The sequence below is a fragment of the Felis catus genome, chromosome A2, assembly GCF_018350175.1.
Source record: "Felis catus isolate Fca126 chromosome A2, F.catus_Fca126_mat1.0, whole genome shotgun sequence".
Taxonomy (NCBI): Eukaryota; Metazoa; Chordata; class Mammalia; order Carnivora; family Felidae; genus Felis; species Felis catus.
In genome coordinates this window covers 139,451,729-139,465,087 of record NC_058369.1, presented here as the reverse complement: position 1 = coordinate 139,465,087, position 13,359 = coordinate 139,451,729, and the positions used below count along the sequence as shown (strand labels likewise).

Sequence of the window (13,359 nt, the reverse complement as noted above, 5' to 3'; positions counted from 1 at the left end):
GAATTCTTTGAGAAGACAAGAACTGAGGAATTCCATAATCTAGGGCCTGGTAGTAGTTTCACCCCTTATTTGAATAATCTGGGGAGCTTTAAAAAAAATAGCAGTTTTGCAGGCCCCACCCTAGCCCACTTGAACTTAAATCTCTAGTAATAGGGCATCTACATTTTCAAGACAGCATCCCCAGGTGATTCAAACATGCAGCCCGCATTGAAAATCCAAAGCAGAGTGAAGTCTTTGCAAGATGTTAGTATTTTGAACCCACTTTCTACATTATAAAATAAAATGACCAACCCAGATTATTTTCATAGTGTATTCTGCCTTTAAACTCTATGAAGACTGGACATATCCAGAAAGCCTCAAAGAAAAAAATTTCTGTTTAAAAATTAAATTATTGAATGTTAATTTTTCTACAATGCAGAAACTTTTGAAGGCAGGAGGGACTCTGGTAATAATTAAAGTTATAGATAACTGCTTCCATTCTGAATTTAAGACTGACTGAAATGAAAATTTGCTTGACCGAACAGATAGTGTTGTGTATATACAACCTAAATCTAGTTTTAATCTGTTAGAAAATGCAAGTTATGCTTGGTTTAATGTATTAATTAGTAATTTCTAAAAGTATGTCTTATTCCTTAATATCAAGATGAAATGATTAGAATTTAGACTTGGATTCAAGTTCTCTGAAACTGAGGAAAATCTTTTTATATGTGAGTATTTCCCATTTTCAGATTTATGCTTTTATTAACTGAAAAATTTTTAAGTCCATAACCTCCTTCTTAATCATCAATGGGCTACAATTGTTTCTTTTTTTCTGCTGAAGACAAAATTTATCTTACAAATGTTCTCTGGAAATGTGGATGTGCAGAATACTAATTAAGTAAGGAGGCAAACACTGACTCACTGCTAAATTAGGTGGGAAATGAAATGACACCAGGAGAGCTACAGGCCAGAAAAGGAAGAAAAGAAGTGAGATCTGAATAGGGAAGGGGAAATAGAGAATTTTCTTGAAATGCTAACTGTTTTGTACCTTATTTTAAAAACATTTAGAGGGGTGCCTGGGTGGTTCAGTTGGTTAAACATCTCACTCTTGGTTTGGGCTGAGGTCATGATCTCACGGTTTGAGTGTCTGAACTCCAAGTTGGGCTCTGTGCTGACAGCACGGAGTCAGCTTGGGACTTTCTCTCTCTCTCTCTGCCCTTCCCCTGTGCTCGCTCGCTCTCTCTCTCTCTCTCTCTCTCTCAAACTTAAAAAAATAAAAATGTTATTTATATACATGCCCTAAATTTCTGTCTTGGATATCACAGGACTTTTCAACTACAGTAGCACTCTTTTTTTTTTTTCCTTTTCTTTGTTTAATGTTTATTTTAGAGACAGAGAGAGAGAGACAGAACATGAATGGGGGAGGGGCAGAGAGAGAGGGAGACACAGAATCTGAAGCAAGCTCCAGGCTCTGAGCTGTCAGCACAGAGCCTGATGTGGGGTTCAAACTCACGAACCGAGAGTTCATGACCCAAGCCAAAGTTCAAACCCACTGAGGCATCCAGGCACCCCAGAGCTCTTCAATTAGACAACCATCTTTTGAGAAAATTGGAATAAGGCGATTTTTTGAGTATGTGTCTAGCAAAAGCATTTGCTTCATCTGAATCACCTCATTATTGTTAACACAAGCAAGAATCACACCTGAGACAATGCTGCTGTAGTTGTGATCATTCATTCAGTCATTATTCATTTAGGCACATATCGGTGAGCAACCAATCAGATGCTCCCCTTCTGTAGGAGGGTGACAGCAAGAGGGGGAGGATAAGTAGGGAGAGAGATAAGGAGACAGACAAAGACCACAATAGGGTCAAAAAAAAGGCAGGAGTGAGGGAAGGAAAGGGAAATGGGTTCTTTCATCTTTCGAGAGGAATACAGGAAATGAGTCATCAGCCCACATTGGACTAAGATTTTACAATCTTGATGATGGTTGAAAGTGTTGTTTCTTGAATAACTAACATCATATAAAGAATACGGAGCAGGATTTGGGAGCTGAGCTTCAGTTGCAGAGTCTCTGTCCACAGACAAGCGCTGCCTTCAGTCCTCTAGGTTCTCAGCAGCAATGGCTAAGAGCCAGTATCGGGGAGCCTCTCGTGTATTGGGGACTAGGGGGTTTTCTAGACTCTGAAATAGATTTAATCTAAGAATTCTCAAAATAGAAACATTTACCTTTAGGAGGACTTAACTTATTTAGTTTGTACAGATCATATCTAACAACCATTCAAATCAAATTGACCTGTTTCAAATATGTCCTGAAACATAACTCATACAAATCGTCACAGTGTAGTGGAACAAACTTTGTGGACAGACCTGGATCGAGATTTTGGCCCTACCACTTACCAACTGAATCAGCTTAGGTGTCCTTGCCGAATATATGGAAATAATTACGAATCTAGTGGGTGAGTTGACGCACATGGGGGATTTTATTTTTCGGTAAAAGAGGAGGGAAGAAGTCAGTGCACAAGTAGCAGGGCAGAGAGAAAGAAAACAGAGTAATGGAGGGCAGATCGGGATGTGTTTCCAGGCAGCCAGGGAGACTATCGGTTCTGCTTCCAAATTAAGAGCCAGGAGATGGCCAGAATAGTGCTGCTGGGAATCCATGTTCTCGAGGAGGCTATTATGTGGCAGCAGCAGCTGTGAGGAAGCACCTCCCTCAACGGCTTATGGATAGTAACTATATTGAAAAGTAAACTTTAGCCAAAGAACATGGGCAAATTGGTTCTTACACTCATAGGATCCTCGTATGACCCTCCTAGAGAGCCCCAGAAATAACTGAAGAAGCATCCAGAAAAAGAGGCCAGAATACCACAGCGACACAAGTCAGGACTAACAACCCAGTGTTAACACCACTCTTGTTGGCCCCACAGCCTGACATAAGGCCTGGGAACATTTGGAGTTCATGTTTTATACAAGTTTCAGTGTAGGAATTCAAACTAGCTGCCTTCTTTCAGTCTGAATAAAATCCACTTTCTGACTAAATGAGAGAAAAATTAAGTGTGGCTTATGGCATTCAATGTTGAATTTTGCGATCTAGGTGGATGGAGGGAGATAACTTCATCTTGTGTTTGATTGCACCTTTTGGAAAAAACACGAAAACAAAAAACACAAAACAATGAAAGCTGCACTGCATGAGTTCACATATTCCTGACTTCTGAAAAGTTCTGTCACTTAAGGCCCTCACATGTGATTGACAAAGATGAATCAATCCAAGGCCCAGCTTTTGCTTTCAAAAAGGATCTATATGAATTTTGTTCCTGATTTCAAGATTTTGCGGCTTCCCAGAGAGAAGTAATCCTTATTTTGTTGATAACTTAGGGCAGCATTAATCTCCTGCGTGTGGATGCTTACTTACTAAAAATACAGTAATAATAACAGGTTTGCTGTCTCTTGCAGATGTTGTTACAAGCATTTGCTGTGACAAATGACAAGATCCATGAGCTAGCAGGCAGAACAGTGAAACATACAGCATCTTTTTCTATGTTAAGTGTTTGCCTTCTTCCAAAAACCTTGTCATACTGGTAAAGGACCTATCAAGGAAACCACCAGGGAATAAATTTTAAGTTGAGTAACAACTGTCTTTTCACTTAAAAACATGACTTTTATAACACTAGCTGGTTTCAAATTATAAATCAGAGTCTTTAACAAATGTACAATGCAGACAGAATAGAGATACACATTTTAAATGCATGACATAATTAGATTATTTTCAAGAATAAAATTAGAAAACTTTAACTTCCTACTTATATTAACAGTCTGTGATTTTTTATGTGACACAAATTTCAGATAAAATGTTTAGTGAGACATGTATAAATCATCAAGTGTAAGAATTGGAAGATTGCTCCTTTTTGAAAAGGTCTTTCCTCCTTCTTTGGAGCAAGTGACTTTTGTAATATTATAAAAATTCATATGCATCCAAAGTACAATCTAGAAGAAAAGGATTTCTCCAAATAGCTTACCAAAACGACTAACTCTCTCCACTCCATCAATAATTGCTTTGTAATCCAAGTTTTCTTCTGTTCCAATCTATTAAAGAAGAATGACATTCTAAGAATGGGATAAAATATTTGATTAACTCTTCAATAAAATGAAAAGATAAGTGAAATCCATTTTAAGTATCCAAATGCAATGTTCTCCAAATGCATACTTCCTTTTTTTTTTTCACAGCAAGACAAAAACAAATAAAACAGACAAAAAACCAGCTACCTTTTAAATTTTCCACGGAGAAAAGTACGCTTTAAAATGTTGATTCCCAGTCACTGCTGTATTATTATGATGCTTTGCATGCACACAAATCTGCTCACAGAACAGGCTACTCCAGCTAGAAGTGATGCACCCCATTAATGAACGCAAGAGTCCCCTTTTAAACACCCCAGCCAAGGGGTTGTTCTATTTGCAAACGATCACCAGTTAGCATCCCACTTGCAAGCTCTTCAATTTGTTAAAAAGCATGCTTTGATATGTCACATCAATTACTTCAGGGGATTAAAGAATTAAGGTAGTGTTAAATCTATGTATAATGATTACCTCAAATAAAATGGATAAAGCTCTTAACTTCCCTTTTCCTTTTACCGCTTCCTCAAAACTTGAAAATCGGTCTGCATCAAAGCCATAGATTTGCATCTATAAAGGTAACAATGACAGCTTTGTTATATACAAAGACATCACAAAAGTCACCAGAGAGACAATAAAATAATTTACTAATTCAGTATACTATTTGAAAAATTCTGTAAACTGTATAATTCAATACTCTGTACAGTTTCAAGATATTTTATCAATTGCGTGTATATACAACTGCATTTACTCTCATGATTATCATCCTTCAGTAAGGAAAGAAGCACAAAGTTAGATACATCTAGGATGGAAATGACCACCTTGAGATTACTAGATAATACTGAGGTAATAATATACTAGAATAATTATCAAATGGAATAAATTATCAAGTATTATTTTAGCTGTTTTCTGGAATCCTTTCAAATATCGTTTCATTCTTGACTGGACGTGCCTTTCTTGTTACCTTTTTTGGACATTATCATACTATGCTCTAATAATAGTGAACTCTCAAGGACTTTCTGCTTCTCCATACAAACTACCAAAAAGAATTTTAAGTTCCCTGTTTTTTAAGGGTCCTCTTCTGCTGCCGGGAAATATTCCTTGTTAATTTCGACTTCAGCCTCTGCATTTGTTGACAACGGCTTCTACTCTCACTTACAATTTGGTGCTCCCCATGTCACCATCTTAGAAATCAGGTAACTTAGCTAGTTTAGACAATTCTGGGAAGAGCAGAAAGCCTCTGTGAAGACTAATGCTTGGTTAGGGCTATGACTGGAGAAACAGCAGGTGTGGGTGGAGGATGGCAGTGGCTCCTGCCTCCGGTTATGACCACAAAGCCTTTGAGGATTGCTAAACTGACTCCTGTAGGATGAACAGCTTAAAAACTGGTGGGTGAAAAGGAGAGGCAGGCAGCGGCCACACCAGGAAGGTCTGTGAAGCAGTCCCAGCCCTTTGCTCCGGAGAGCAATAGAGAATCCTTGGTGTACTTCACCTAACAGGGATTGGGGGGCAGCAGGGCTGGGGGGGGGAAGAGGGTGAAGAGTGGAAAAGATTAAGACTAGAGAGAGGGAGGGGCACCTAGGTGGCTCAGTTCGTTAAGCATTTAAACGGCCAACTCTTGATTTCGGCTCAGGTCGTGATCTCAGAGTTACTGAGATGCAGCCGTGAGTCGGGGCTCCAGGTCATTGTGGAGCCTGCTTGGGATTCTCTCTCTCCCTCTCTCTCTGCCCCTCCCCTGCTCCTGTGCATGCTCTCTCTCTCCTCTGTCTCTCTCTCAAGACAAGTAAACATTAAAAAAATAAAAATAAAAATAAATTAAAAAAAAGACGAGAGAGGGAGACCAGTTCGGGAACATTTAATAATCCAACTAATAGACAAAGGTGGTTGAGCTCTTTTCTGCCCTCCCACATCACGCAGGGGCAGAATCGAGAAGACTTCATGGTTGGATGCAGGAGACCAGGAAAAAAAGACCAAGTCAAGGATGCTCCTGGGTTTCCCTGCTTGCACAATTACATGGAGAGAGTTTTAAAAAGGCAAGCAACAAACAAACAAGCCATCAGAGAGGGAACTCAAGGGCTTTCTAAATAAGGAAAATACTTGAAGCTTAGTGCACAGACTCTGTATCATTTATTTTGCTATTTCAGGGCTTTTGTTGCTGTTAGGGTCTTTCTTGATTTTCCACTTTGCTCTAAATAGTGTTGTGACAGGGCTAAACTCTCCAAATTGAGAATGTTATGTGTTTAATAAATTGACTTTCATTTCTTCGACAAACCAAATTTGATAAATGTGCTCTTCCTTAAGGATATTTAATATACTTTGAAAAACACAAATTTATAAGCTATGAATTAGAATATGATTATCCATAGCAAAACATTTTTAGTCCTTTAAAAGATAACTCACTCATCTTATTTTTATTATCAATAACTATTTTGACTATAAAAGTAATATAGTTCTGTTATAAGTAATTTTAAAAATATGGGAATTTTAAAGGAGAAAAGCAAGGTACTTATTATGCCATCACCCATGGAAAATCCCTGCTCGTGTCTCCTTGGTTTCCCTCAGTTATTTTTATAACAGTAATAATTCCTTCTCTTATTTAATCTTCATAATAACTTCATAAGGCAGGTGTTACTACTCTTAGATCAGTTTTGGAGGGGAGACATGGAAGCTTAGGTAAATTAAATATTTGTATAACGTCGTGTCTATAACTCATATCTAAATGGTGAAGTCAGTATTCAAACCTAGTCCATCTGATTCAGACTCTGGGCCCTCAGACACTATTAAGTTAGTTTTCATGTTTTACAAAATCAGAGTAATAATACTGCATATACTATTTTATATTTTGCTTTTAAAAAGCATTAAAAAAGGAAAACCCATTAATATCTTATGATGAGCCTTTTTTGTGTGTAAATAAATCATTCAAACACATGGTTTTACAAGATCTGTAATACTCCATCATAATGTATTTAATCATTTCCTTTCAACTTTTTATTATTGTAAATAAACCTTTGCACATACATTTTTGAGCATGTCCTTATTTTTTAGACTAAACTGTTAAAGGGGAAATGGTAGGTATTGGGATTGAAACATTTAAAGTTCCAGATACAGGGGCGCCTGGCTGGCTCAGTCAGTAGACTGTGCAGCTCTTGACCTTCGGGTTGTGAGTTCGAGCCCCACACTGGGCGTAGAGATTGCTTAAATAAATAAACTTAAAAATAAAACCTTTCAAAGTTCTGGATAAAAAGAAGCAAACTGCTTCCCAGTCTACCAATTTATACTCTCTCCAGACATGTATGAAAGTGTTTATTTTACTGCATACTCATTATTTATTATATTTATGTTTCCGATTTTAAAACTGAAAATGTTCTCACTTTATTTTACATTTCTTTGCTTCTCCAGTAAATTGACAAAATTTGCCCCTTTTTTCCTCCTGAGTTGTGGAAGCAAATTTGTTTATTTGTTTACACATCAACATTTGTTGGTCATCCTAGTGTGGCACTCTGGGTTGCCAGAAAGTGGAAAATCAAATGTGAGTGTGACGGAGCTTAGTCCAGTGAGGAAAGCAGATATTAACCAAGTAAAATATAACTGTATAAATTATAAAATCTGACTGTAAGTTAATCAAATTATATGCTAACTAAAATCTCAATGATTTCGGAAAACGAACTAGGAACCAGTGGAACCAGTGACTTACCTCAAGTGGAAATTTTTGTCCTTCTAAACTATGTTCCGATCCATCAGAAGACATATTGCATTTTCCCCAGTGAAAAGTTATCTTGCTTGCTTTGAACACCATTTCGGAAACCCCTCCACTGAGCCAGTAGTCATTAGTGAGATTAATTTCCACTTAAAAAAAAAAAAAAAGCACACACATGCACAAAATTGCACCTATGTTTCTGCAAATCAAAATTACAAACTTTAAATTTTTTCTATCCAACGTACATTAAGAGAATCATTTATTTGATAAATTAAAAACAATTCAGTCACCATTTGAAGTTGAACTTGTTACTCTGCAAAATACACTTAATGTATCTTATTGCCACAAATACAAACTAAAGCAAAGACCTTAACTACTGTATGGCCCTTATAGCAGAAGACAGCCAGTCCCTCTGCCCTGTTCATTTGGTGTCCTGAGCTTGCCATTTCCCCAGGGGTATGCTTTCCTAAGGCATTTTAGGGTAGTGAGGGGACAGAGCAAAGGGAGAAGGAACAGAGGAGTGGACAAGAAAAGTCTTCTCTTGGGAGTGCCCCCCACCTTCTCACTTTTAGCTCTTTCTACTCCTTATCAGGCAGGTGTTTTTGTCCCATCTCCTCATCCCTGCAAGCAAGCATCATACCAGGTTTCATCAGGCTTCAGAATTCCTGTCCTCTACTGTGGCAAGGAAGGTGGGAAATCCATTCCCACTGAAGGGGTTTTAGCCATCTGATGTTGGAACCCCGAGTAGCAACTCAGAATCCTAAACTCTCCTATTTCAGTTCCACAGCAGATTATTGGAACTCTATTTTACAAATGGTCTGAAGATTAATGATTCTTTTGAGAGCTTTATGTAAGATTTTAATGTCTCTCAATCAGATTTAAATAGTCTTTGTTCCATGAGGCAGAAACCAATGTTTGCATTAGGGACCCAATCCAACATTTTGGCCAGCGAGCTAGAGATATAAACTTCCGTTAATAATAGTAACAACAACAAGAATAGTATCAATAATGCTCAACATTTATGTATCACTTACAATGTGCTATGCATTACACTGAGTACGTGTGTTAAACATTTGATTTTTACACAACCTCACACAATGAAGGAAGGAAATATCATTATAAGGAAATTGAATCACAGTTCAAATAACTTGCTAAAGGTTCCACACTTAAAGGTTCCACTTTACAGAGCCAGTAGTGAACCTAAAAAGCGTGGCTCTAAAGATCAAGTGCTTGACCACACTTCACTAAGAAAAATAAAGCAGGGGTGCCTGGCTGGCTCAGTCAGTAGAACATTGTAACTCTTGGCTTCAGGGTTGTGAATTTGAGCCCTACATGGGGTATAGAGAGAACTTAAAAATAAAGTCTTAAAAAAAAGAAAGAAAGCAGAGGCTACGTGCTTTATTTCTTTGTAACATTCTTCAAACCTAGTAATGAAAATGTTAAGATTTGGGATAATATGCTTTTGTGTATTTAATTAATATCTTATATAATAATTTTATTAAATACTTATTACTTAAGATATACCTAGTGAATGCTTATTATATATCAGGAACTGATACAGTAAAATTCTTACTCTCATGGGACTTAAAATTAAATTACTACATTCAAATTACCAAAATATCAAGAATAGAGAAAAAATTCACTAATGATAAAACCATCCCAACATAGCTACTATTATAATTTACAATATTTTTTTCTTATGACTATGTTTGTTTTTATATAACTTCCTGATATACATACAATTTTGTTTAAAATATAATATCAGAAAAGGAAGGCTATTTATTTTGAAAACTATTAGTTTGTCTCTCTATTGTTTACTGGAATTTTTCGTGGTATTATATTTTGCATGTTTAGAAAAAAGGATAGTCTTTAAAAAAAAGCATTTAGAGAGTGCTTCCTAAAGATAGTATATAACTTTAAACTTTCTATCTAGAAGCACTACTAATTTCTTTTCTTAAAATTCAATTATAGTTGATTGCTTTTTTGTATCCCAATACTCAATGTAGCATGAAGCTAAGCAGACAAGAGCAAATAGAGTGTCCAAGAAAAGGAAATTCTGATTAAGTAATTAACCAGCGATGGAGTTATAAAATTACATAAGTTATATATTGCATTATCTTTATCATTTCTTCTGGTGGAGGCATCAATTCTCTTTCTATTATTGGAGAACATGATGTGATGACTTTGGTCATTTTATTTTTTGTACACATTTTCAAAATGTTATCTAAACTTCCAATTTACTGTGTTCTACTTGGTTTCTTCTGCCTATAGTTTTTGTGCATTTACAGTACATTATACTTTATACAAAGAAGATGAAATGAAATAAAATGAAAATGAAAATAAAATGAAACTGACATAAACATACTCTAAGCCCAATAAACATATTAGAGTCACAAACAAAATGCAAACAGTTTTACCTGTTTTCCCAGTGTTATGAATGAATGTGTTTTCCAAGGATGTTTTATCCCAACCCTGGAATTTAAGTTTTTTAAGATTCACATTGACTTGGGTAAGATCTTCATCAATATTGATAGGAGACTGTTTGGGGCTACTACATGTTGGATATTTCTTTCCCCAGTTTTTTTGATTCAGGGCTCCTAGGAAGTGAAAGGGTAAGAAATAAGTTTCTTAAATTACTAGGCAAAATTTAAATTTTATATTATAAATTAATACATTACATAAAAATAGAAACAATAGTAGAAAAAACTGGAATATCTTTGAGTCACTGCATACAACAATTATGCCCAGGTGTGGATTCTGGGCTTTCCTATAACACACTATGAAAAGAGGCCTATACAATAGCCACATCAAGTTCAGTGTTCAACAATGGCTTTGCTTAGCCATCATACTCGTCCAAATCAACAGAAAGCCTAACTGCCATGTCAGGTAGTCTATCTGAGCCCAGGTTCCAGGTTGAAAGGTGTCCAGATGACAGGTCCTAAATTCTTGACTTCCTCAGCACTCTCCATGGGGGTAGTTCTCTTTAGACCTACTGTCTGTCACTCCTGCCACTGAATGATCTCGTTTAATTTTCATCTGCTCAAGGTCTGATGTATAAAAACATAATCACATGCTTTCCTTGAAATATCTCCTCTCTGTCACTTTTTTTTGGGGGGGGGGTCATAAAGCTTAGTAAGTTTTATTGCTTAACAACGAGAAACAGAAAACAGGCTTTCTATAAAGATTTCGCCTACACGGAAGTGAATTTCCAGCTGTTCCACAGAGTGAACAGTCCTCTAAAGCAAAACTGCCCTGGGCTGCCTTTATTTCACCCCTACCTGAAACCATGAACCATCTCTCGTTACCTTATTCCGCTGGACATTACCTTAGCTACAGCCCAAGCAGCACCAAGAACAGGTATGTTTTATTTTAAAATCATCAACTTTTCTCTCTACATTTCTGCAGCTAGCCCAAGAGCAGGGTGGAAGCACCATTTTCAGCTTCTCTCCTTTCAAATGCATCACTTTCAGAAAATGAGTATGGGGGAAGGGGCGCCTGGGTGACTCAGCAGGTTGAGCACATCCGGCTTTGGATTTTGGCTCTGGTCATGGGTCACGATCTAGCTAGCTGCTAGGTTCCTGAGATTGAGCCCCATATTGGGCTCTGTGCTGACAGTGCGGAGCCTGCTTGGAACTCTTGCTCGCTCTCTCTCTCTCTCTCTCTCTCTCTCTGCCTGTCATACCCTGCTCACACTCTCTCTCTCAAAATAAATAAAAAAATAAATTTTTTTTCAACGTTTTTTATTTATTTTTGGGACAGAGAGAGACAGAGCATGAACGGGGGAGGGGCAGAGAGAGAGGGAGACACAGAATCGGAAACAGGCTCCAGGCTCTGAGCCATCAGCCCAGAGCCCGACGCGGGGCTCGAACTCACGGACCGTGAGATGGTGACCTGGCTGAAGTCGGACGCTTAACTGACTGCGCCACCCAGGCGCCCCAAAAATAAATTTTTAAAAAGAAAAAAGAAAGTAAGTATGGGTAAAGTCAAGATTTTACGTGGTTAATGTTTAGGGAAACTATACATAAACATACCCTCCGTATGTCCTCGTCTATGCCATCTTGTTTTTTTGATAAAGGCATCAGAGAAGATTTTGACTTCCATGCAAAGCTCTCATAATGTGACAAAATGAACTTTGCATAATTTAGCCCCAGAAAGAAATAATCATTAGTCGTACTGTGAAATGGCCTACATAGCCAGGAAAAATGAGGTGATTCATCTCCTAGTGAGGCATCTACCAAAATCAATAGGTGCTGAGAACTTAACTTTATTTTAAAATCTAGCTCTATTCCTAGAGAGTGCTGGAATACAATATGCTTTAAACATGCACAGTGATGCGTATTTTGGCTTCTAGGAACAGCTTTAATGGTTTGAGTAATGATATGTTAATTTCACTGTAAAGAACAGGGACATGGGGAAAAGAAACTGCCTGTTTCACTAACGTCACTGTAAGAGAAGCAGAGAAACTGCCGCATGAATCAGTAAGACCCTCTGTACTGCTTAAATTTTTTAATGCACTCCAATAAATTTCAAGCACCCTTAGGAAGAGTCTCATGATTGTGGTGCAGCGAACATAAAATTTTAAGTGGCTAGTAACACTGCATTTGACTAATAAACCTGCTATTTCCCACATCATATAGTGATCATCTCTATGTGGACTCTAATTTGGCATATCCACCACTAAACACTTGATTTCTGCCCAGAAACAAACTCTTCCTATGACCTCTGCCATCCCCTGAACATAAAAGTCGTCCTCATGGCTCGGTTTCCTCCTCACCAAGCCCTTTCGGGTCGACCTTCAAATTATATCCTCTATCAGACGGTTTCTCTTCTCCACTGTTACCACCCTAGCCTGAGCCACGGTCCCCGTGAGCCTGTCTGTGTCTTGCTATTTCACAAGCAGCATTGCCATCACCTAGGAGATTGTTAGGGAGACTCAGGCCTCCACCATAACGTTGCTAAGTCCGAGTCTAATTTTAACGGGATCCCCAGGAGATTCACATACACATTAAATTTTGTGAGGCAATGGCTTAGATATATCTCTAGTGCCTTCTCACCAGTCTCCAGCTTCTTCTTTTGCCCCCCATCCACAATGCCATTCTCCACTTTCGTTGTAGGCAGAATTGTGAGATGCCCCCCAGATTCCCACACGCTGCTCTACATGCCCCGCATAATCTCTTCCACTCAAAGGTGGGCAGGCTGTGAATGTAATGGAATAGTCATTCCCTTGACTAGGTTACATTATATGATGAAGGTGACGGGGAGTCCCTGCTGTGATAGAAGGTCCTGTCATAGCAAATTGGAGACAGAGAGAAAGATTCAGAGTGTGAGAGATTCTCCTGGCTTTGAAGAAATACACTTCTTCAAAGGTTGGAAGAGGGGTACAAATAACTAGGATCCGACAGCGCCCCCAGGCTGACGGCCAGCAAAAACAGACACAATATGCTAGTCACGAAAAGACAAATACTGTGCGATTCCATTGACATGAGGTAGCCAAAATAACCAAATTCATGGAGAGAGAAAGTAGAACGCTGGTTACCAGGAGATGGGGAGAGGGGAAAGGGGAAGCTATTTACTGG

General features: G+C 38.1%; 1 protein-coding gene across 5 annotated transcripts in view; it reads right to left on the bottom strand.

The window, feature by feature from the left end:
* Positions 1-13,359, bottom strand: part of PTPRZ1 (protein tyrosine phosphatase receptor type Z1) — a 186,839-nt gene that overhangs the window by 82,558 nt on the left and 90,922 nt on the right. For all 5 annotated transcript variants that reach the window (XM_023250521.2, XM_023250522.2, XM_023250523.2 and 2 more), the window contains 4 exons: positions 10,201-10,380; positions 7,781-7,932; positions 4,561-4,656; positions 3,993-4,059 (listed from right to left, as the gene is read on the bottom strand). In XM_023250521.2, coding sequence (XP_023106289.2) covers positions 3,993-4,059; positions 4,561-4,656; positions 7,781-7,932; positions 10,201-10,380 — 495 coding nt within the window. The remainder of the gene's footprint in view (positions 1-3,992; positions 4,060-4,560; positions 4,657-7,780; positions 7,933-10,200; positions 10,381-13,359) is intronic.